Source organism: Vulpes vulpes, chromosome 2, assembly GCF_048418805.1.
Source record: "Vulpes vulpes isolate BD-2025 chromosome 2, VulVul3, whole genome shotgun sequence".
NCBI lineage: Eukaryota > Metazoa > Chordata > Mammalia > Carnivora > Canidae > Vulpes > Vulpes vulpes.
Genome location: NC_132781.1, coordinates 100196394 through 100220548, shown reverse-complemented (window position 1 = coordinate 100220548; position 24155 = coordinate 100196394). Strand labels below are relative to the sequence as shown.

General features: G+C 47.2%; 1 protein-coding gene and 1 long non-coding RNA gene across 42 annotated transcripts in view; both read right to left on the bottom strand.

Moving 5' to 3' along the window:
- Positions 1–11215: 11215 nt before the first annotated feature.
- LOC140597912 (uncharacterized) lies at positions 11216–14108 on the bottom strand. Its single transcript, XR_011999948.1, has 2 exons — positions 14014–14108; positions 11216–12673 (listed from the first exon to the last, which is right to left on the bottom strand). It is a non-coding gene; the product is annotated as an uncharacterized lncRNA (long non-coding RNA).
- Positions 14109–21046: 6938 nt separating this feature from the next.
- KIAA1217 (KIAA1217 ortholog) overlaps positions 21047–24155 on the bottom strand; it is a 730776-nt gene continuing 727667 nt past the window's right edge. For 40 of the 41 annotated variants that reach the window (XM_072749379.1, XM_072749392.1, XM_072749378.1 and 37 more), the window contains 2 exons: positions 23831–23953; positions 21047–23117 (listed from right to left, as the gene is read on the bottom strand). In XM_072749379.1, coding sequence (XP_072605480.1) covers positions 22617–23117; positions 23831–23953 — 624 coding nt within the window. In that variant the 3' untranslated portion in view covers positions 21047–22616. Of the gene's footprint in view, positions 23954–24155 lie in introns of all 41 variants that reach the window. The other variant, XM_072749394.1, reaches the window with a different exon arrangement.

Below are 24155 nucleotides of genomic sequence, written 5' to 3'. Positions count from 1 at the left end.
GCTCAGTGGTTGAGCATCTGCCTTTGACTCCTGTCATGATCCCGGAGTCCTGGGATCGAGTCCCGCATTGGGCTCCCCAAGGGGACCCTCTGCCTATGTCTCTGCCTCTCTGTGTCTCTCATAAATAAATATTTTTTTTAAAAAAGGAGGTGGATATTATCTCCATATAAGGAAGAGAATTCTAATCAGTTCTAACTGCTTAAAGGTGAATTGAGTTGCCTGGAATAGTGTAGAGCTGATCCCACTGCTGATACCAGCTCAGCTCTCTCACCTCTAACCCTTCACGTTTCAGTGTGCATTTGCAGTGCTGGAATGTTCTCCATTCTGTTTCCATTCAGGTTCTGGGTGTTGGACTGACAGTAAGTAGGAAGTGGATTTTGGAAATCAGTTATGTGCAAGGTCTCACAGCTGCTTTATCCTCTTTACTGAGTGTTGTTTACGGAGAGTTCAGGACCTACACTCCCTTTTCCACTCAGATATTACCGAAGCAACTTGGGAAGCATCCCTTCATGGACACTACCAAGGATGTTTGTTCGCTCGAAGAAGTAAGCAAATTCTAATATCCTGAAAAAAGTCACACCTACTACTGCTTGTAGTCTCTTAGGGTTTTCTTCCATCCACAGGAAATAATTTAACCTTTCCAAGCAGGGAGCCTGATGTGGGACTCGATTCCGGGACTCCAGGATCATGCCCTGGGCCGAAGGTAGGCACTAAACCGCTGAGCCACCCAGGTGTCCCCTTCAATTTGAATTCTTACATGCTGGCCATTGTGTAAGGCAATAGAATATCCACTGTGTCATGCTTCTGGTAATATTTAAGAGTTTCCCCTGATTTAGCTGTGAGCTTCTTAGTGTTCCAGCAATTCTTCAGACTAACGCCTCTGAAACTGTAGGCTCCCTTTAACAATAGGACATAAGGACCACATATGTATTCCAGTAATCTCTTGCCGAATGATTAAGCGCTCCAGAACGCCAGGGCTTAAACATAACAATTTTTAAGATGCTCTTGTATGGTTGTGTGGAATGATTCGGTTCAGCCAGGCTGTTGCAGTCAGGCGTCAGCTGGGGCTGCTCCCATCGGAACACTTGACTGGGCTCCCACCTCCAAGATGGCTCACTCACAGCTGTCAGCTGACACTGGCTCTCAGCTAGGAGTTCAGCTGCACATGTTGACCAGTCTTCACATGTCCTCTCCAAGCAGCTTGGGCTTCACACAGCATGGAGGCCAGGTTCCAAGCAAGGATATCCCAACAACAAGCTGCTCTAAGGACAACAGAACAGAAGCTGCAAGACTATTTGTGACCTACCCTCAGAAGCCCAGAATATCGCTTCTGTTGCATTCTATTCTTTAAGCAAGGCACTAAGTCCAGACCAGATACAAAGGAAGGGGAATGAGACTCCATCCCTCAAGACAAAGGACAGCAAAGGATTTGTGGCCTTCTTTCAATGACCCCACTGTGCACTTCTGTGTGTAAATTCTTACCTCTGGCTTATGGCATTGCAATTCTTTTGCCTTAATGATTCACCTACCTACATCCATGGGTTCCTCAAATACTTATTTTTGTATTAGTATTCATAATTTTGAACTCCCTCCAAAGGTATTTTCTCTAAGCAGCAAGACAGACAGTTTCCAGAATCATCCTTCTAAGCCTCCTCCCCTACTTACACAGTTAAAATCATAAGCACAATTCACTCTGTTTCCAACCACAGGCCCATTCTTCCAAAACTGAAAGCCAAGTAAGGGTCCCGTAAGTATTTTCACTCAGAAGTCCCATCTCCTTGCAGATTTAGTGAAGGTGTGTGGCGTAGCTAAGAAGATTTGCCTGCTGGACCCCTCAGGCTGCAGTGGCAAATAAGAGCTCAGTGGCTCACTTGTGTTTGGGGACCGTGGGCCGGCTCCCACATTGCTCCACGTCCTCTCCACTCTGGGCTGAGCGTTGGCTGTCAGGCCGACTGCCCTGGCTGTAGAGGCCGAACCTCTCAGTGGTCAAAGCTAGAAGTGCTCCCCAGTTCTACAGGATAGAGGGGTCTCATCTCCCAGGAGGGCATGAACGGGAGTGCAGGGTAACATACTCCACCACTCTCTGTGTGTGTCTTGTGTAGCCCATCACATCTGGGGCTGTGGTGCTAATGCTTCCACCTCCCCTGTGAGAGCTGGAGTTTTCAAAGGGGGGAGTACAGGCCTGAGCCTGAGATTGCTTCAGTAGAAATAACTGCTGTACTAATTTCCTATCATTGCTGCAACAAACACATTTTAGTGATTTAGGACTACACGACTGTATTCTCATATTTCTTATATTTCTGGAGGTCGGAATTCACTGGCTTGAAATCAAGGTGGCAGCGGTGAGGCTGTGCCCTTGGCAGGCTCTAGGAGGGAGTCTGTTCTGGTCCTTTTTTTTTTTTTTTTAAGATTTTATTTATTCATGAGAGATACAGAGAGAGAGGCAGAGACACAGGCAGAGGGAGAAGCAGACTCCCCACGGGGAGCCCGATGTGGAACTCGATTCCAGGACCCCAGGATCACAACCTGAGTCAAAGGCAGATGCTCAGGCAGCCCGGGTGGCTCAGTGGTTTAGTGCCACCTTCGGCCCAGGGCATGATCCTGGAGACCTGGGATCGAGTCCCACATTGGGCTCCCTGCATGGAGCCTGCTTCTCCCTCTGCCTGTGTCTCTGCCTCTCTCTCTCTCTGTCTCTCATGAATAAATAAATAAAATCTTAAAAAAAAAAAAAAAGGCAGATGCTCAACCACTGAGCCATGCAGGTGCCCCTGTCCTGGTCCTTTTCCAGCTTCCAAAGCTGTAGTCCCTGCACCTGTAAACTCATGGCCTCCTTCTATGCTTCCAAGCCAGGCAATGGCATGGAACATTGCTTCAGCTGTCACATTCCCTCCTCCTGCAGTCCCTCTTCCTCTCTCTTATAAACACACTTGTGATTACACTTAGGAACTATGCCAAAAATTCAGGATACTCTCCTCCTCTCCAGATCCGTAATTTAATGACATGGGGAAGAAAATCTCTTTTGCCCTGTTAAGGTGACATTCACAGGTTCTAAGACCTGTACGTCTTTGGAGGCCATTATCCAGTGTAGTGCAGCTTTGGTCGACCAGAAGGTTTTAAATGACTACATTCTAATGACATACTTTTTCCCCCCTAGTATAGACTAACCTTCAATGTACCTAACATAAGCAGGAGGCAAGAATTTGACTCTTGCCCATTTTCTCCATTATGCTAAAGAAGCTAAATCTCTGTTGGCTATAGCATGGCAGCAAGGATGACAATTCTGGAGGGAAGAACAGGTTCCAGCTCAGTAGTGCTTTACTTTGGCACTCTCTTGGCCTATAACATGATCTTTGCAGCCTTTTTCAATCAGATTTTCTCATCTGGACCACACAACACAGAAAATGGGTTGTGTAGCAATTCTTTCAAGGTTGGATGGTACATGTCCAGTACTATTCTAGATTCATAGAAAAAAAGGCAATTCATTACACACAACAGATGTCTTAGGTTCATCACACACACACACACACACACATTTTTTTCTTAAGATTTTATTTATTTATTTTAGAGAGAGTACACAGGAACAGGGAGAGAAGGGGCAGAGGGCTGGGGGAGAGAATCTGAAGCAGACTCCACACTGAGCACAGAGTCTGAGGCACACTGGATCTCAGAACTAATAGCAAGATCACAACCTGAGATCATGACCTGAGCCAAAACCAAAAGTTGGCCACTTAATCGACTGAACCACCCAGGTGCCCCAATCACATGTATATATTTAAGCAAAAACATAGCACAACAGACTCATCACCAAGGTCATAGGGCTAAAAGGTGCAGTATAATGTAGAAGTTAGCGCCTCGGATTCTGAGAGCTGGCTGGCTTATTTAAAGTCCTAGCTCTGGGGACACCTGGGTGGCTCAGTGGTTGAGGGTCTGCCTTCGGCTCAGGGCATGATCCTGGGGTCCTGGGATCAAGGCCCACATCGGGCTCCCCTCGAGGAGCCTGATTCTCCCTCTGCCTATGTCTCTGCCTCTCTCTGTTCATCTTTTATGAATAAATAAAATCTTTAAAAAAAATAAAGTCTTAGCTTTGCCACTTAAAATAATAATAGCATCTGCCAAGGATTTTGTGAGCTAACATCAAGCATTACATGAGCTAACATCAGGCTGAGAAAGTGCCTGATAGGGGATCCCTGGGTGGCTCAGTGGTTTAGCGTCTGCCTTTGGCCCGGGGTGTGATCCTGGAGGCCTGGGATCGAGACCCACGTCCAGCTCCCTGCATGGAGCCTGCTTTTCCCTCTGCCTGTGTCTCTGCCTCTCTCTCTCTGTGTCTTTCATGAATAAATAAACAAAAATCTTTAAAAAAAAAAGTGCCTGATACATTGAAAGTGCCATATACGTTAGTTATCTACAAGACTAAACCCCACAGGGTGGAGGTCTTTGTCAGTTTACCTTGTATTCCAGATGCCTAGAACAGGGGCAGGAACACAGTGGACACAAAATATTTGTTAAACGAATGAAGATCTTATTGAAAGTCTAGATTTAGGGGAAAATATATGGTTAGAAGTAGGATCATCTGTAATTTATTATCCAATACTGGACACTTTTCCGAGTAAAGGGTCTTGATCCACGTAGCATTGATTTTTATGCATGTTGTGAAGTGAGGATCTATTATTTTTCATCCTATGGTCTCAGAAGCATGTACTGAATAGAGCCCATTTCCCCACTGATGTGCAACTGTTTGGGGTTCACTATCCTGTTCCATTGGTCTACTTTAGTCCATAGGTCCTGACTCCTACATATTTTATTAATCTTTTTTTTAAATTTTATTAATCTTAATAGGAAAATCTCCCTTCCTGATTCTTCTTACCTAGGCTATTCAAGGTACTATGAGATTCCACATGAGTTCTATAATTCAATGTGATGTTGTCTTTCATTTTTTCCTTTGTTTTATTGGGGATGTTTTATTCTATTTTTAATTTCTCAAGCTGAACGCTTAGGCCAAGGGGCTTAGCTCCTTTATTTCCGTCTTTCCTCTTTTGTAATATAATCTCTTAAAGTTGTACATTCCTCTCTAGGGGGATAAACTATATCAAACAAGTTTTAATGCTAAGTATTTTTAAATTTTCATTATGATTCCTTCTTGACACATGGGTTGTTTAGGGGTATGTTTTAAGTATTCCAAAGATATAGGGTTTTTCTAACTTACCTTTTTGTAATTTTTTTCTAAACCTAATTGCATTTGGTAGAGTATGTGGTTTATATGATCCTAGTTCTTTGCAATTTGTTGAGGCTAGTATGCAATCTGTGTGTGCCTGGAGAAGATGTATATGCTCTAGTTGCGAGGCACATACCATTCTGTGTATGTCCATTGAGATGTTCAGATCTATTACCATTTCCAGTTTGGGGAATTCTCTCAATTAGCAAAGATGGCTGCCCACTGCACTGTATTTGTCACTTTCTCCTTCTAGGGTCTTTTGTTGGTTGGTTCGGTGGGTGGGTGGTTGGTTTTGCTCTTGGGAAACTTTTTGTGTCATCTTACAAGGTTAGAATGCTGTAACTTCCTGCCTCTTTCTCAGAAGGACACTTGTGATTACAGAATGATTGAACTTTTATCATTTCTTTGTGATGGGTTTCATCTCTTTTTTTAATGTAAAGCTTGTTTTGTATTTTGTTTCATATTAATATAGCTACCCTACTTTTTTCTGAAGATTTTATTTATTTATTCCTGAATGACAGAAAGAGAGAGAGAGAGAGGCAGAGACATAAGCAGAGGGAAAAGCAGGTTCCATGCAGGGAGCCTGATGTGGGACTCAATCCAGGACTCCAGGATTACGCCCTGAGCAGAAGGAAGACGTTCAACTGCTGAGCCACCCAGGTGTCCCCTAGCTACCCTACTTTTGTTCTGGTTTGTATTGGCTTGGTATATTTTTCCCATCCTTTTATCTTTCATCTTTCTATGCCTCTATTAAGTCTGTTCTTATCATGAGCACATAGTGCATTTTTTCCCTTTTTCTTGTGTTTAAATTAGTCTTATGAGCTCTATCATTTCCCTTCCATGATTAATCTTTTTCACAATAATGGTGTGTATATGAACTTCCTTCTATCATCTGTTGGTTTTGATTGGCTTAAATCTATTGAGTTGCCTGTTTTTTCTTGTTTTATTTTGCCTTTATATCCTCACCTTTATTTGGGTTAAATGATCTTTTCCTCTTTTTCCATTTTTTCCCTACCTAATTTCTATCTCCTTAGTGGAGTCCCCAGAAACTTTATTTATTTATTTATTTATTTATTTATTTATTTATTTATCCCCAGAAACTTTAATATGGATACTAAATAAATTTAGAATTAATCAACAGCTGTATCTTCTCTCAAGCTATTCAAAGATCTAGGTATACTTTATTTCCAGTTGTCCTATCCCAACTTATATACTATCATTTTCCAGAGTTTATCATGTTCCAGAATTCTATTTTTATTTTTTACTCCATAAAGTGGACATAATTGTTGTTTTAAAGTGTCAATGCAATGCTGAGATTAATCTCATATTTACCATTTTCATCAAAGGCATCAGTATGCCTTCTTGCCCTGTAGCCCTATCATCTGGGATCATTCTGCCTGAATTAGATATTTAGATCCTTTAGAAGTTCCTGTAGTGAGCCAGGATGTTGACGATGAATATTCTCAGCTTTTATTTATCTTTAAATGTAGTTTTTGCCTTCACTCACGAGAGATCATTTTGCTGGATATACAACTATAGGTTGACAGTATTTTCCCTCAGTGTCATGAGATATTAATCCATTCTCCTTGGACTTTGGTGTTGTTGTTGTGAATCAGCAGTGGGTCTGGGTCTGTGTAGGTAACATGTTATTTTCACTCTCTCACTACCTTGAGATTCTCCCTTTGTGCTTAGTGTTCTGACACTTTGCTACAATATGTCTAGGTATGGATTTCTTTCTTTATAATTTTAATTTTTAAAATATTTTTATTTATTTATTTAAGAGAGAGAGAGAGTGAGTGAGAAGGGGGAGTGGCAGAGGGAGAGGGATAGAGAGACTCTCAGGCAGACTCTGCTCCGAGCCTGGAGCCTGATGTGAGCATAATCCTAAGACCCAGAGATCATGACCCAAGCCAAAACCATGAACTGGATGCTCAACTGACTGAGCCACCTAGGTGCCCTAGGTGTGGATTTCTTCTTATCATCTCATTTAGAATTTGGTTCTCTGAAGCAGAATTGACATCTTTCATATATTCTATAAAGCTTCTCAGTAATTTCTTAATATTTGCTCTCCCTTGCTCTATTATCTCCTCCAGGAGGTCCTGTTAAATATCTGTTGAATGAACTCACTTGATCCTCCCTGTCCCTTGCCTTCTTGCTCATATTTTAGGTCTCCCTTTCTCTCTTTGTTGCATCAAAGATCCTACTTTCCAAGCTCCTTTCCAGCTCATTATTTTACTTTTAGCCATGTCTAATTTGCAGTGTAGTCTGCCCATTGAGTTTTTTTATTTCACTTTTCTCTCATTTTTAGCAGTTCATCTTTTTAAATTGCAAAACAGCCTAGACTATGTTGAGCTCTCCTTGTTTGCATCACATTTTATGCTTTCTTCTATTTCTATAAACTATTAAGCACATTTATTTTAGCATTAAATATGGAATCAAACTCCCTGCCTTAAAATCTGGATGAATTTGAACAAGCCACCTAACTTCTCCATGCCTCTACTTCCTCACATGTGCAATGAAGGAAATAATAATCCCCATCTCACAGACACTGTTATAGGTGTTTGCTGGTTTTGGATCCAATAATTGCCATAGCTTAATTTTATCAGGTCTGATTCTCTTCTTCTTGCTTATTATTATTATTGAGATATAATTGACATATAACATTAGCTTCAGGTGTACAACATAATGATTTGATATTTATATATATTGTGAAATAATCACAATAAGTCTAATTAACATCTATCACCACACATAGTTACATTTTTTTTTTCTTGTGATAAGAACTTTTAAGATCTACCCTCAGAAACTTTAGGTCTGATTGTTATATCTGACATTTCTACTGACTCTTGTGTATAGTAATTGTTTTTTCATACAATAAAGCATATGTTTGTAGTTTCTATTCATCCAAATCAGAATCATAGATTTATGATTGTATCATTATGGTCTTTGTGCCCAAAAGGTAAGCATTTGTTGCAGTGCATGCAGTTCATTACACTTATGTGATATTTTTCTATTTTTGAGAATTCCCAAAGTCTGCTTTTCTAAGACTATGGAGGAGGAAACAGGCATTTTAATGCCCACTTACTCTGTGGCTTTGAAGGTCAGTGGAAGATTCCTAGGAGATTGTAGACTCACAGGAGCCTCACAGGAAAGTTCTTTTAGAGGAGCCCTTCCTTACCTTAAGAATCACAGAATAAAAGTCTATCAATAACAAACCAACCAGAGCCACTGTGAAGACAAGCAACCTAATATTTCACTTTTCTGTGGTTAATTACAGACTCCAAGAAATCAAAACCTAATAACCTTGGCAACAAGCTTGACATTTTTAGACTGTATTCTTGACCAATTAAAAAAAAATCAGTCTCCCTCATTTCATTTTTCAAGCAGCTAGAGAGAGCTTTAAATTTGTTCATTATCTCTATTCATTTTGGCGAAATTGATAGATTTGAAGAAACCTATTAAAGTTTCCCTTAGGCTGTGTTGACATGTTTACACTTTAACATTCCAAATTTCTCCCTCTCACTTATTCTTAGGAGAAATATCCAATTATTTTCTTTCCATTCACCGTGATGATCTGTTCTGAAAACCTAAACAGAACCCGGCAGGACCCCTTTGCTGTGGAATCATGAGGGATGCCAGGGCTTTAATTTCCCGACCCTAGTGGTGCCTGGTGGTTGATTATTATTGATTAGCAGCACTTCCCATCCCAACCCTGGGAAAACATCATTCGAACACAGAAGGATTCACCCCCAATCAAAGAAGGAATGAGCAAGGTAATCTCCGTGTGTGTGTAGATTTCTCACCAGGGACAACAGAACAAAAACTCAAACCTGAGAGCTTCGCAGACTCAAACCAAAAGCAGAAATAGGATCGTTCTTTCTTCTTCTTCTTCTTTTTTTTTTTAAATGACTGCTGTATTGTATTTCTATGATAGATAACATTTTTAATATTGGGAAACGGTAATCTTTCCATTCCTCCAGCCTGCCACAGCAGACACCATGCCAACAAAACTTAAATCCTGACCTTGTGCCATTAGCACTCACACTTCCTTGGGTTCCTTACCCTGCTGTGAAGGGTGGAAGGACCACGCTGCAGGCCAACCCTGCTAAGCTGTACCCCGAGCTCTCCTCCTATGCAACCTTGCCTCCCAACATTCCAATAATGGGCCCTCCAGCTGCAGCTCCTGATTGCTTTCTCCAGCCTGCCCCTTTCCTAATTAGTTTCATCTCATGTGGTCTTAACGGACTGATTGCTCGCCCGTGGCCATAATAAGAATGGTCAAGGTGAACAAAAAGAGATGTCACATAAAAATCTAGATTTTTTTTTCTTTTTTGGAAAACTGGATGTGGCCCTACTAGTCCCACATCCCAGCAGACTAGAGACGGGGCTTGTGCTCTCAGGCCCCCGCCCTGGGCCCCCCTGCCTGCTGCCCCCTCCTGCAGGGGCCCATAGCCCGTCCTGTAGTCTCTGCTTGAAGACCCGAGTTACCACCCTGACTCCGGAGTGAATTAGATGTCCTGAATAAAGAAGGTACAACCCTTTGGCCTCTCTCTCCAGGCCCAATAGCAGAGTCTAATCAGGGATAAGCAAGAACAGAAAGGGGTGCCTGGGTGGCTCAGTCAGTTAAGGATCTGTCTTTAGTTCAGGTCATGATCTCGGGATCCTGGGATCAAGCCCTGGATCGGTTCCCTGCTCAGTGGGGGGTCTGCTTCTCCCTCTGCCCCCCAATACCTTGCTCGTTCTCTCTCTCTCTCTCCAAGAAAGAAATAAAATCTTTTTTTTTTTTTTAAAGGAAAGAAAGAATAGAAAAGACTATTGAAGAGGCAGCTCTTTTGATTTACACTTCCCTGAGCCAGCCGCCTGTAGCCACCACTCCCGGTGTGATGCTTACCAACCATTCTACATGTTTTCTATACATCAACACATTGATTCTCACAGTTGCCCAGTGAAACAGATTGTGGCGCAGTCTTGCTTATTTCCCAGCATCCATCTGGCAAGACGACTTCCCAGCCTCTCTCCCAGCCAAGGGGCGGCCAGATGACGAAGTTCTCACCCACTGTCCAGAAGATGTGATTCATGCAACTTCCAGCAACTGTCTTTAAATGGAGGGGAACACAGAAGGATTCACCCCCAATCAAAGAAGGAATGAGCAAGGTAATCTCCCTGTGTGTGTAGATTTCTCACCAGGGACTGGTGATTTCTCACCCGACGTGGAACTCGATCCCAGGACTCCAGGATTGTGCCCTGGGCCAAAGGCAGGTGCTAAACCACTGAGCCACCCAGGGATCCCCTCTGGAAGCCCTCTTACACCAGGAGGTAATGCAGGAAAGTGAGCTTCCCGTGGTGGAGGCTGCCCCTGTCACCCCGAGGACTGCCACACCAGCTGTGGGCCTGAGGTCTGGGCAGCTTGGACACAGGAGGAATAGACTTCTCTCTGGTTTAAGCCATCTTACTTGGGATTTTCTATTGTGTGCAGCTGACTCCTAGATGATAGAGCAGAATTTTGTCCCTCTCTTGCAGATGAGGAGACAGAGGCATTCAGGCATTTGTCTAAGACTATGCAGCTAGGAGTGCAAAATGTTCCAGCAGGTCAGATCCCCCCAGTGTGCTTGAATACCTAACAGTGGCACTTGACTCCATCAAATTGAGCCCAGTGGTTCCGGTTTTTGTCTTAGTAACACAGAATCTTAGAAGTTATAAAACTCAGGGTGCCTGGGTGGCTTAGTCGGTTGAGCATCCAATTCTTGATTGCGGCTCAGGTCATGATCTCAGGGTCCTGGGATAGAGCCCTGCTTCAGGCTCTGCACTCCTCATGGAGTCGGCTTGGGATTCTCTCTCCCTCTCCCTCTGCCCCACCCCCTGCTCATGCTCTAAATAAAGAGATCGATAGATAAAATCTTTCTAAAAAACTCAGAGATTTCTCCCTTTGTAATTTGCACAACAGTAAATGCAAACATCAGGTTAGTGTTATGTGGCTGAATAAAATCTACTAGCCACCTGAGGTTTTTCTAAAATGAGAGAATTTACTGGGTGAGGTGTGTCAAGGAAATATAGAGGGCATACAGAGCACAACTTTTGACAGTTTAAACACTTCCAAACATACATCATTTAAACATGATTTGAGTTACTTGCAACTTTAGTTACTCCTACTTTAGTCAGCTGCAGTTTTTCCAACTAAATCGTACCGCCAAGCTCAGTCCCTACTTGAAATCCCAACAATCACGCCGTGCACACAATTTCTTAAAAACAAGACAGACAGCCCGAATACGCCAGATCCGTAAAATCAGACGTGAGCCCAGGGCTGTCATTCCGTCACCACATTCTAGGACAATCTCCCTTGTTTTCCTCAGTGCATCTTCATGGGTGACCCTCTGGCTCTGCGGACATCCCCGGGATTCTTCTTTGACTCAGCCTCTCTTTCCTCGTTGATGCTTCTCAGCTTCTGGAAGCTACCACTGATATTGCTGCGACTCCTCCTGACTTCAGGCCCACACTGGCCACCATGACATCAGCCCCAGTGTCAGTTCTTCTCAGCCTCCTTCTCTCCTTCCTCTCCCCCGTCCCTGGAATAATGGGCACCTCCCCTCAGGTGCCATTTCCCAGCCCCTTTCCCGCTGGGAGGGATATAGGGAAAGGTCTTGGGGGCAGTAAGCTGATCTGGTCCCTTACTCCAGGCAATGCCTGGTCTTTTCCTATTCTGCGACAGGAAGATGGCCTGACAGAGACCCATTTCTTGTTGGAGGCCTCAGTGGCCGTCACTGAGAGGCCGGGGGCAGCCTGGGCTCCCCATCGGCCTCCCGCTGCCTGCATCCGCGGGGAAGCTTGCTTGTCAGCTGGGCTGCAGGCCACACAGGTCTTTAACTGAGGGCCTCTGCTCTTCTTCCCAGAACAAGCTGCTGTCCCCACCGTAGGGCTTCCCAGAAGTGGGGAAACAGGAAAGGCAGGACAGTTCTGGCGGCGACCAGAAGGGGGCAGCTAGACCTCAGGGGTGTTACCCCCAGGTGGTTACCCCCACAATAGTGGTTCCTTGAGACAGCCAGGAAAGCACCAAAGCTTTTGCTGGGAGGTCTGTACTCCTTCGATGCGACTGCACTTGAGAAAGTAACTGATTTAATGTTTCAAAACCTTGGTCTACCGTTTAGAAAAAAAAAGCGTCTTGTTTTTTAAAATATTGTCAATTTTTCTCAGTGCCACCATCTTGCCAGAAGCACCTGGCATTGCTATGGCAACAGAATGAGGAAAATGCGCTTGGTGCATAATGTCGATGGGATTCAGAGACTTTCCTGAATGTCATTCACGGGTGAGCAGGGTAATTTAATTTTGCAGAAAGCAGAGGTGGAATGACAGGGTAGGAGAACGGAGACTCGGGGCCACATGGGAACTGTCCCCACACATCCGATTAGGCACCGATGGAGTCCTTCTTCCTATTAATTTCTATGGTCTGTCCTCCTTGTTGTCGTCCTGCCAACAATTCACACTTGTGAGCCTCCACCTGCTTTCACCCATCCCCACCACGTTTCCAAAATGCTTTCAAAGATGCCAGCTGCACCAGTTTCTTGTTTAAAATCCATGAACACTCTCCTTTTGCCTACATAGAACTTGACTAATTCTGTTGCTTGGCATGCAAGACCTTTCTTAATAGGACTCCACCCAACCTTTATGACGTCGCCTCTGCTCCCTCCCTAAGGCACCAGCCCAGCCAAATATGGTTTCTCCTTGCCTTGCTTCTCTTTTCTTTTCCCCCCTGTTAGGTGAGCGAGGGCCATCCTGCTCCACGCTCCTGCCCACCCCAACCTCGGCCCTACACGGTGGTTTGGGTCTATTTTTTGTTTTGTGTTTCCTGCCAGACTTTGAGTTCTCTGAGGACATCACTGAGTTCCCCCCGGGACCTCACACCATTGCCAAATTGTCTCCCAGGAGGGACACAGTAGAACTGCTGGCAGTGCAGGTTTAGTGCCCTTGGGGCAGGTCAGCAGTGGGGCAGTCACACTCTTAAAGTCCCAAGGGTGATGTCAGGTGGCTGTGGTGTGGCCAGGGCCTCCTCTAGGGGCAAAGAGCCAGAGTAATTAGAGGCTGGTCGAGATGGACTCGTTATTAGAGAAAACCTCTGAGCACAGCGCCCAGGAGCCAGTCTCCCCTTCAGGCCACAGGCTGCTCCCCATACCGGCCCCCCCCAGGTGGCACCTGGCGGCCACCCACGTAGCACCAGACCGTCATCCACTTCTTGGCTCCTTCCTTCCTGCCCACCCATCCAGACTCGGCTCACAGGCCGGCTCCCCCGTGAGGGTTTTCTCACCAGCCTTCTCCAAGGAGCCGTTTCTGTGTCTTGGGGTTCCCACAGCATTTGTGAGGGATCTCAAGGTCACCCTGGGAAGAGGTGACCTTCTCCTCTAGACGCCCCCTCACTTGTCAGGGAACAGGGCCTCTGGGAGTCCTGCCTGTAGCTCCCGCGTGCGATTTTGCAGAGGGGACACCCCCGCGGGACTCCCTGGGGCGCTGGGAGCTTGCTGGGATGTAGCATGTCTACACAGGGGCACCCCCTCCCCGAGTATTCAAGGAAAGAGCTGAGGGTGCCTCGGAACTGGCCGCGGGCCTCCGAAGCTGCCGGGAACCCGGGCGGCGCGGGGGCAGGGGGGCTCGGACGCACGCAGGTGCCCCCTCCCCTGAGGCTCCCGGGGCACCCCGCCGCCTTGCTCTCCGCCCCGCCCGGGCCCGGCCCGGAGGCCCCCCGGCCGCCACTGCTCAGTGCCCGGCTGCTGAGGGGGTCTCCTCGGGCCACCTGCCCCCCCTCCCAGCCACACCTGCCTCAGGAGAGCGGCTCACACCCCCGCGGGGCTGCAGAGCGGGGCCGCAGGCGCGGGACGCCTCTCGGGTCTTCCCCGGGCCGCCGAGCCGGGCCGGGGCCGCAGTGCCACCTGCTGGCCCTGGCGGGTAGCGCGGCCCCGGCGCCCTCGGCCTCCGCGGGGGCTCGCGCCCCACAGGGGACTCACCTGGCTGCTCCCAGGCCGCGACCGGGGGGCGAGCCCGGGACAGCTGGGGCCCCGCCGCGGCCTGCTCGCTCCCCTCCAACCCCACCAAAACAGGGGCGCTCGTGTCAAAGCAATCAGGAAGGGGCCACAGTTTGAAAAGGCCACGTTGTGCGGGCCCCCGAGAGGGGCCGGAGGAAGGAGGCCAGGTGCGCAGGGGCCGGCAGGCACCTCCTCTTCCCTCCGCCATCGGAGGCCACCTGTGTGCGGTCAACCGCCCGTGTAGGGGTTTCCCTCCAAGGGGACAGCGTAGTAGGCCCGGGCCCTGTCCTGGGGGCCCTGCGGAGGCGAGGTGGGGTAGGTCCCGGCCAGCGGGGCCCGGGCGGCTCGGGGGGTCAGCGCCTGCCTTGGGCCCAGGGCCCGATGCCAGCCCTCAGCAGCATGGAAGCAGCAACGTTCCCAATATGCTGGGTGGCAGGAACCAGCAGGCATATGCACGTCCCGCCCCTGCGGCTGCGCCTGTGGTTGGTCATCCAAAGCCAACAGGATATTCTCAGTAAGACTTTCGAAGTATATGTAAATGTCTGTTTTTCATAATTGCTCTTTATATTGTGTGTTATCAGACAAGATAGTCATTTAAGAAACATGGAAAGTGCAGAAATGACTGCAGTGCAGCAGTAATTATGGTGCACTTTTTCGCTGTTTACGTTGGATATTTCTCTACATTCCTGAAACAATTTTTAGGTTTTTTTTTTTTTTTGTATTAGAAAATGCAGGCAGTGTTTTCACAAAAGTAAATGAACAGTGATTTGAAATAGAATAAATGAAGGCAACGCGTGGCCATCCAATAAAAAAATATTTGAAGACTGCAAAAAAAAAAAAAAGGTTCTGGGATTGAGTCCCGCATGGGGCTCCCCGCGGGGAGTCTGCTTCTCTCCCCCCCTGTGTCTCTGCCTCCCTCTGTGGCTCTCATGAATATATGAAATCTTTTTATTCTAAAGATTTTTAAAAAGACTATTCACGACAGACAGAGACAGACACACAGGCAGAGGGAGAAGCAGGCTCCATGCAGGGAGCCCGACGTGGGGCTCGATCCCCGGTCCCCAGGATCACACCCCGGGCTGAAGGCGGCGCTAAACCGCTGCGCCACCCGGGCTGCCCGAATAAATGAAATCATAAAGAAACAAAAGCACATGCCAGCCAAGGTGGGTGCTGGGCCGAAGCCCCTGGGCCGGCCGCTCCGTGCTGTGGGTGCTGGCCTGTGCACTGTCCTGACGTCTCCCCAGCAGGTGCTAGCGGCACCCCCACGGCCACCCCCGGTTGTGAGAACCCAGAGTGTCTCCAGACGTCTCCCCATGTGAACGGGGGCCCCGCCCATCCCAGCGACGACCCGTCCGGCTCGGTGTGGCCCGGGTTTTCACCCGGTGCCAGGTCTGAGGGCCTGGACGAGGGACGGACCGGCAGCAGCCCTTCAGAACGATGCCAGGGCAGCATCTGTCCCCGTTTGCGGAAGCCCGTGACTCCCGGGTGCAGGGCAGTCCCCGTACCCCCACCCCCCGCCCCCACGGGGCTCGGGGCACGCTACCCGCCACGGGCTGGAGGGCCTGGGACCCGGGCAGGCAGGCAGGGTCTGTGCGCCGGGGGGTGGGGGGTGGGGTGGGGGGGCGGTGGGTGTGCAGCAGAGCCCGGCAGCCCTCGGAAAGAGCTTGCATTCCTTTTTTTAAAAAAATAAATTTATTTTTTATTGGTGTTCAATTTGCCAACATACAGAATAACACCCAGTGCTCATCCCGTCAAGTGCCCCCCTCAGTGCCCATCACCCAGTCACCCCCACCCCCCGCCCACCTCCCCTTCCACCACCCCTAGTTCGTTTCCCAGAGTTAGGAGTCTTTATGTTCTGTCTCCCTTTCTGATATTTCCCACACATTTCTTCTCCCTTCCCTTATATTCCCTTTCACTATTATTTATATTCCCCAAATGAATGAGACCATATAATGTTTGTCCTTCTCCGATTGACTTACTGCACTCAGCATAATACCCTCCAGTCCCATCCACGTCGGAGCAAATGGTGGGTATTCATCGTTTCTAAGGGCTGAGGAACATTCCACTGCATGCATAGACCACAGCTCCTTACCCACTCATGGATAAAGAGCTTGCATTCCCTTCCCCCTAAGGTACCTGCAATCACCTGTTGACTCCAGCAGGCGGAAATGTGACGGCCACCGGTCTCGGGTCCTCTGGGGGCCCTCCCTCGCGGCCTCATCTCCCCGGTGCCCTCCCAGCACCGTCGCGCCCCAACAGCTGAGGCCCGTGAGTCCCGCCTCCGATGCCGGGGAGCCCACCCCTGGACGCTGGGCTCCTCGCTGACACGCCGCCCTCCTCTCCTCCTCTTCCCCACGGCGCTCGAATTTTCTCGTTCCTTCATTTACCATCCCTCTCCCAAACAGGAGCCATGAGACGTAGTGAGGGGTTCAGAGAGACCCTGGGAGGAGGACAGATGGCCCCGACCTCACACTTTCATCCAGGGCCAGGGCCGCAGGCTGCTGGTGGGTTGAGCATCTGCCTTGGCTCAGGTCGTGATCCCGGGGTCCCCGCATCGAGCCTCGCATCGGGCTCCCCGCGGGGAGCCTGCTTCTCCCTCTGCCCGTATCTCTGCCTCCCTCTCTGTGTCCCTCATGAATAAATAAATAAAATCCTTAGAAAAAATAAAATGAAGCTGTGGCCAAGACAGACGAAGGAAGTTGATGGACTCAGTGAGAAAGTTCCAGACATGACCATCAGGTGGCAGCAGGGGAGCGGTTGTTTTCCTAAAACCCTATAGGATCTTAGGGATTATGAAGTGTTCTCGGTGGGTGACAGGAGGGGTGGGAACAGCATGGGCCTCCCATTCCCTCTCCACCAGCCTGTGCCTCCACAGAAGAGCAAGGTCCTGCGTGGGTTTTAGCAGGTCCTGCTCGGGGCGCCTGTGTGTGTGCGTGCGTGCATATCCATTAATTCCTATACTTCCTATACTCACACCACCATCCACTTCTGACACCCCTAAATGCTGTGGATGAGAGGGTGCCCTGACCCAGGCTTCCTGGAGAGGAACCCAGGCGGAGGAGCAACTTGTGATTCAGGCAGCGGAGCAGGCAGGAGGGCGGCTTGAGCTGACCCGGAGGGCAGGAAGGCAGGGAGGCCCTGCTTCCCTCTGGAGCGCCTCCTTTACGGAATTTTAAAGAAGTGGCAGGGCAGAGGAGGGCATGGCCTCTGGAGTCACTCAGTGAAAGAACAGTCTCTCTCCACAACGTGCAAGGTGTGTCAGAGCTGGCAAAATTCTACCACCAAAATTCTACCAAAATTCTACCATTCCACCGCACAGTTCTATTCCTCCGTGGAAATGAAGGAGTCTGCTGGCATCACCATGCTGTGATCTACTGGTTCCCAAAACGTCTCCTTCCCTGACTCCATTTCTGGCTTAGTGAACTCTTTCTTGGGAGTAAAATAGATGCTCTTGGTTTGGTTTTCTCCAGCTCTTGGGGTAAACAAAATAAAACAACAACAACAAAAACCGCAACCCACTTCTCAAGGTCCAGGGGGTAGACAGGGCCTTCTGCTTCAGAAGGAACAGGGGCCCTGCCCGGGAGGCCCTTTCTGTGTCAGAGGACACCAGGCATGTGGGGGAAAGAGGTGCTGAGGCCTGAGACTGGCTCTGGTGCATGTAGTCCAATAAGCACAAAATCCAACGGGGATAGACACCCAAGAAAGGAGACCCAACAGGTCAAAGACAGCTTTGCCATCCTTACAGATCTAAGGACTCTTATGTCTGGAATCTTAGATCTGATCTGCCCCAGAGGCAACGCTTAAACCACTTTCAGCGTTGGCTCCAACAGAGTAGGATTAAGCAAGCCTGCCTCCGAGAGAGCATTCCAGGCACCCCCCCTCCCCCAGAGGGAACCACAGCACTGTTGCTCGCCAGTGTTTTTGCTCATCTGTGTTCCTTCTGCCCTGTTGGAGGTCTACTCACTGGTCAGGGTGCAAGGTTGGTCCCCACTGCCCTTTATCAATAGAAAAGGGACTTAATCTCATTTGTTTAATGTGGAATATTTGTGGGTAAATCTTCTAAAGCCAAATTTGGGACTGAAAAGTGTGTACTGGGTGTCATGATATAGGGGCATTGGTGCCACCGAAGGAAGGCATTTCAGGGCGCAGTGGGAGTGGAGGCCGGTGGGGCTTGGGGGGTTAGGGGTGACGACCACGACAAGGCGCTGCAGAGGGTCTGCTTTGAAAGAAAGAGGGTGGCTGGGGTCTGAGAGCTGGGTTAAGGCCCTGGGATGGACCTCTCAGGGAGGGATTTGGGGCTCTTGGAGGGGAGGAGCCCCCTGGGTGTGGGCCTGGCCCTGCCTACATTTCTAACCTGAGTCTGGGAGCCTGCACACCACCCTCTGACCTTCTCACTGGACCAGGGTGAAGTCGAAGTGAAGGCAGGCTTCTCCTGCCTGGTCCTCCTCTGCTCACCACAGGCTTCTGAACTCTCTGCCCTGTCCTGAGATCCCATATCAGCAGAATTGTTTTCAGATCTATGTGGGCCACCTTCCCACCAGTCCCTCCCCCAAAAACATGGTTCTGCACTTTTTGGCTTTTTTTCTTTTTTTGGCTTTATACATCCATAATATCTCAAATAGAGACCTAGATGCACCATTTGAAACATCACTAAATTGGTATTCGCCAGCAGGTGGGACCTCCGTAATGAGGACACTTGAAATGTCTCATTTAAACCAACTATTCGGAGCCACTGTGGGGACTCCCTTCGTCTCCAGAGGCTAAAGGAAGAGCTGCAATGGTACTTTCTTGACGTCAGATCCTTAAATTATTCCAACTCCAAGGGCACTTGAGAACTATAATTCTTAGCTACCTGCAAACAAAACAAGCCCTAAATGTAGCCCGTGTTGGGAGACCTGGCGGCCCTGGAAGGGTCAAAATACAAGCAAAGCTTTAGATGCACCAAGCAACACTTGGAGGGAAAGACGGTGTCCATTGATTCCAGTGTCATATATATACAGTTGGAGAGCTTGAAAAATAAAATGCTTTTCAAGTTTGAATCTGCTATCTTGGAGGTAAAAGTCACCTTCTATTTTTAAGAAACAGCATCTTCTCATCACTTTTGGGGCCTCTACTTTCCTAGTTTGAGACCTGGTTTCTCAGCTGGGGTGTCCTTTTAGAATCACCTAGAAAGGCTGGATAATCCCCTGCACAGACAGAGCCTCTGTCCCTCTACTTAAGAATCGTTGTGGGTGGGACCCAGGTCTCAGCTTTTTAAAAAACTTCCCATGGGATCTCAGGGTGCAGCCAAGTTTGAAAACCTGGGACATGAGGCGAATTTATCCTGAATGCAAGATTGGGCTTTCTTGGGTTCTTCTGCTGCCAGGGTGTATCCCACTGGCAATCAGCCACTTTCCTCCCCTTTCACATTAGGTCTGAGAGGAGACGATGTCTGTGGCAGGACAGAGCTCTGGTTCTAAACGATTCTTGCTAATCCCAGGGCTTCAACATTTAAAAGAAAAAAAATCCCTTCCCACCTACCTTCTCTCAAGATTTCCTGTCCCTTTCCTCCTTACAAATGCTTAGCAATTGGGTTTCTCTTGTCATTTATCATTTGCTCTTCCAGGCATGAGCGGAGAGAGAGCATAAATGCTGATGGCTACAGGTGTCACGAGCAAGTTCCAGAAATGCCAGGGGATTCAAGGGGACCTGAGCTTTGCGTGTGTCTCCCTACATTTCCATCTTGTGGAGAAGGCCTCAGGAGGCTGGATCTTCACTGCTGCATCCTCAGGCCCTTGGGGTTCGCCCGACATTTTCAACATGTTTCTGCCCATGTTTCTGCCACGCCCTCCACAACTAAATGGAAGCATTTTAAGAGCAGGAGCAGTGTCCAGTTATCTGTGTAGTGGGGATAAGGACAACAATCCAAACCTTTATTGAATGCAATCTGTGTCAGGATTTTTTTTGTTTTTTTTTTTTTGTTTTGTTTTGTTTTGTTTTGTTTTGTTTTGGAGAAGTAGAGGGGCTGGGGAGAGGCAGCCCACTTTAGCTGTTAAAAGGAACCAAGGTGTCTTTGTGAAGCATGTCAGAGGAAGCCCGTGCACACCTGGACTCAGTTTCCCTCCAATGTCCTGAGGAGGTGGGTGGCACTTTGCTGGGTCTCAGGGTTATGCCTGGGAGCTGTGTTGAGTTTTTCATCACCTGGGGGACACGCCCTATCCTTCATGACATCAGCAGCAAGTGACCATCACCTGTATATCCTTGCCAGCACCCTGGGAAGTCTGAAGGTAAACTGAGGACGGGAGCCATCATCTGTGGTTAGCTGCTTATAAAGAAATCTCAGTTTGTCCATACAGAGGAGCAAATAAACTGGCACAAGTCAGCTGGCTACTCTATGTATCTTAACCTAGTGTAGTTGTTGAGTTGTTATGGGACACGATTGAGGTGTTGGAACATTTTATACCTAAAAGCTCTAAGATGACGATTTTCCTGAGCCCTCCCTGAAACCTGAGATTACAATCAATATGAGTAGAGATAGAATATACTATTTCTGATGAAAGCACGCCAGCTCCGTACACTTGAAGCTTACGACCGGGTTCTAACAACCAGGTACTAAACTACTAATGATCTGCCCTTTATATCAAACCAAATTAAATATTTTGGAGGCAAAAAATAAATAAATAAGCAGTAGTTTCCTGAGATTGTTCTTGTTTGTGATTCATAATCTTGGTGTTATTTTCACTAAGTGTTCTTCCTGTTTTTCAAGTGAAGACATACAGTGTAATGGTAGCTCGCATATGTCCCTCTACACCAACAATATTTGTTAAAATTGAGAACTCGAAAAGAATCATAGTGACAAAGATGTTTTATTTCTACTTTACTTCTACTGGAAATTAAAAAAGAAAAAGTAATATGAGCCCTCCGGTCAATGAGGGTGGAAACTCTGTACCCAGGTTTGCTTTCTGGGAACCGAACCTTGGGGAAGCCACAGAGAAGAGAGTCAGCAGGTTATATCAGAAGGCACCACACTTGCAATGAATTAATCAGAAACTCATCACGAAGAGGAAAATCAGAGCTTTCCGAAAACCAGTTTGTGTTCGGTTACATGTTACTTATAACTTCCTCAAACCCAAACCCTTTAACTCGGTAATAGTTGTTACGTTTGTCCTTTGACTAGGAAGTAGTTCGAGTGACAAGGTACAAAAAATAATAAGCATGCAGCCCTTTATTTAGATTTGCAAATTCTCTGCTTATAGTTCTGTATATTACATGACTGTGTTATACAAATACATTTATTTACAAAAACACTCTAGCTGTGCAAACTTGTTGCTTTTTAAAAATGTACGGGGTAGCCCCCATTTCTGCCCATCCCAAGATATATTTTTAAAGCATGCATAAAAATTAACTTTGGTGTGGGAAAACTACTCTGTGCTGTCACATACAGTATTTTTTATGTCTATTTATATATGTACAAAAGTTTATCAGTTTACAGAACCATATAGAAGTGTACATGTTAAAATTCACAATGTAAGAGTATGGGTTACCAGTCTCCGAAAACAAAGGAAGGGGTTTGATACTGCAAAGAAAACAACTAGAGAATCCCAATATGTCTAAGAAAAGAAAAAGAAAAGAAAAGAAAGAAAAGGAACAAAGAGAAAGAAAAGAAGAAAAGCAAAGAAAAAGCTAGCTTGCTTTGGGCTGCAAATTATTATACATAATTTTCATGGCAGTGCAATAGGTTTGATAAACTGCCTTCTACACGTGCCTCTGGGTTGGCTTGTGTAGAAGTTCACTGGCTTATGGTCTAGCACACTACTTTCAAATGTACAATGCTATAGTATCAAAATGTTTTTGGCAAAAAGGATCTCGAAAGGAATCATGAAGTTTTGACAAAAATAGAAATCTGTAATAAAGCTAAATAACACTAAAATAAAAGGAAATATTATAGTATCTGTTTTACAATTTGTATAGTCACACTTGTGTATTTCTCTGTTCACGTCTAGTCTCCGTAATGAAAAATATTTTTGTACAAAACATACTAAAATTCTGGAATCATACATGTTTTACATGCTGAATACATTCCCCCCCACCCATCTCACACACACCCTTCTCTCCTGCCAGCCACTCTTTTTGTAACACATGCTTACTTCATGTAACAGGTATTGAATATAGACAGTAAACACTAGGTAATTACAACAGCAACAAAGTAAAAAAAAAAAAAAAAAACCAAAAAAACAAAACCAAACGAGCTTTACTGAAATCTACTCATCCAGTATTTAGCACATACTTAGCATTAAGCCTCAAACAGTACAGCAATATGTTACATTCTCTTGTGAAAACAGTTGTTGAAGACTGTTTAAAAAAAAAATTTTTTTTTTTAAAGGTAACTCCCACTTGTGCCTAACAGGATTTGGCCTTTAAGAGGTCTCCTTTGCTGTGGATGGGGTGGCTTTGCTTGAACTTCCATTCTGTGCCTTGTAGCTGGTGAGGCCAGGAGTATGGATGGTCCTGATGCTCTTGGCACCTTGATTCAGTGAAGTGGGGGAGGCGGGGGAGGGCGGGGAGGAGGAGGAGGAGGAGGAGGGAGGGGCTGCTCGGCCGTTTTGAGTCTGCAGTGAGAATGAGAGATGGTGGCCTTTACCTGCATGAGTGGGGCTCTGAAACTTTAAGGAGCCATTAGAGACAGAGGGGATGAGGGAGGCAGAGGGAGCAGATCGTCCTGTTTGGGGGCTGAGAGGATTAGAAGTAACCGGTGGTTTAGTAGCAGATGGAATAGGCAAGTTAGAGCTGTCACCACTAGAAGAGGGCAGAGAACTGCTTTTCCCAGAGCTGGGAGAAAGGGCTGGAATCTTAGAAGCAGGTAAGGAGGGGAAAGCAGGCTTACAGTCCCCACCAGCTTTCTTAGCACTTCCATTAGCCTGTAAATAAAGATGGCAGGAGAGTTTGTCAGAAAGCTGGTAACACGATCAATCCACGGGCTCTGGCAACACAGCCCTTCTGAGAATATTAAATAAAAGAAACCAAACCACACCAAACCAAACCAGTTCAAGGCCTGAGCTAAGTCCTGTTGTGCTGCACTGGACCTGGTAGACAGCCCCAGAGGACAGAGTGGAGGATGTGCAGAACAGGAAAGAAGGAAGAACAGTGTTGGTGAGAAGAGGCACGTCATCCCACTACCGTTCCCGGGTGCTGGGTGGGCCATGCGTCTGGGGGGTTACTGGGGTGGGGCTGGGGCGTCGTGATAGACAGTTAATGTACTTTGAATGCAATGCGGGCAGCCTACACGTTAGTACTGGTGACATTCAGGGCGGCTCAAGGATGGGTCTGTCTCGGTTTCCCAAGGCGTTCTGATGAACCACTACATTCACCAAAGAAAAGCCAATGGGCCTGGCACCTGGTGTTAACAGTTAAACTTGGGAGTCACAAAGTAAAAGATGTTTTATTGCAAGCATGCAGAAGCGTGGTGAAAAGTTTAACAAAGGTGTTTAGACTTTCTTCATGCCCCAGATCCAGGGTGTCTATGTAAATCGTATCTTACAAAGAAAACACAGTATTTGGTATAAACTAAGTCAGTGACTTGCTTCTTAACCGCAATAGTGTCCATCCAAAATTGGGTTTAAGGTAAAACTACCTGACGATATTGGCGGGGATCCTGCAGTTTGGACTGCTTGCCGGGCTTGTCCAGGCTTCCGGGTCTGTTCTTGGAGCCCATGGGCACTGGCATCCTGCTGGTCTGCGGGGTCCCAGTGGAGCCCTGGGGGAAGGAGCAGCGGGAGGGGAAAAGAAGGAGAAGCACATGAGTGGGTTATCACCGGGGCCCTCCCACTGTGTGCAGAGAAGGTCAACGTGAGAAGCCACAGCCCTACATGCAGGACAGATCTAGGAGACGGACATCAGGAGACACCACTGGGGTTAATTGGAAGAATCAAACAGAATAAACTGCTCCACTACTGATC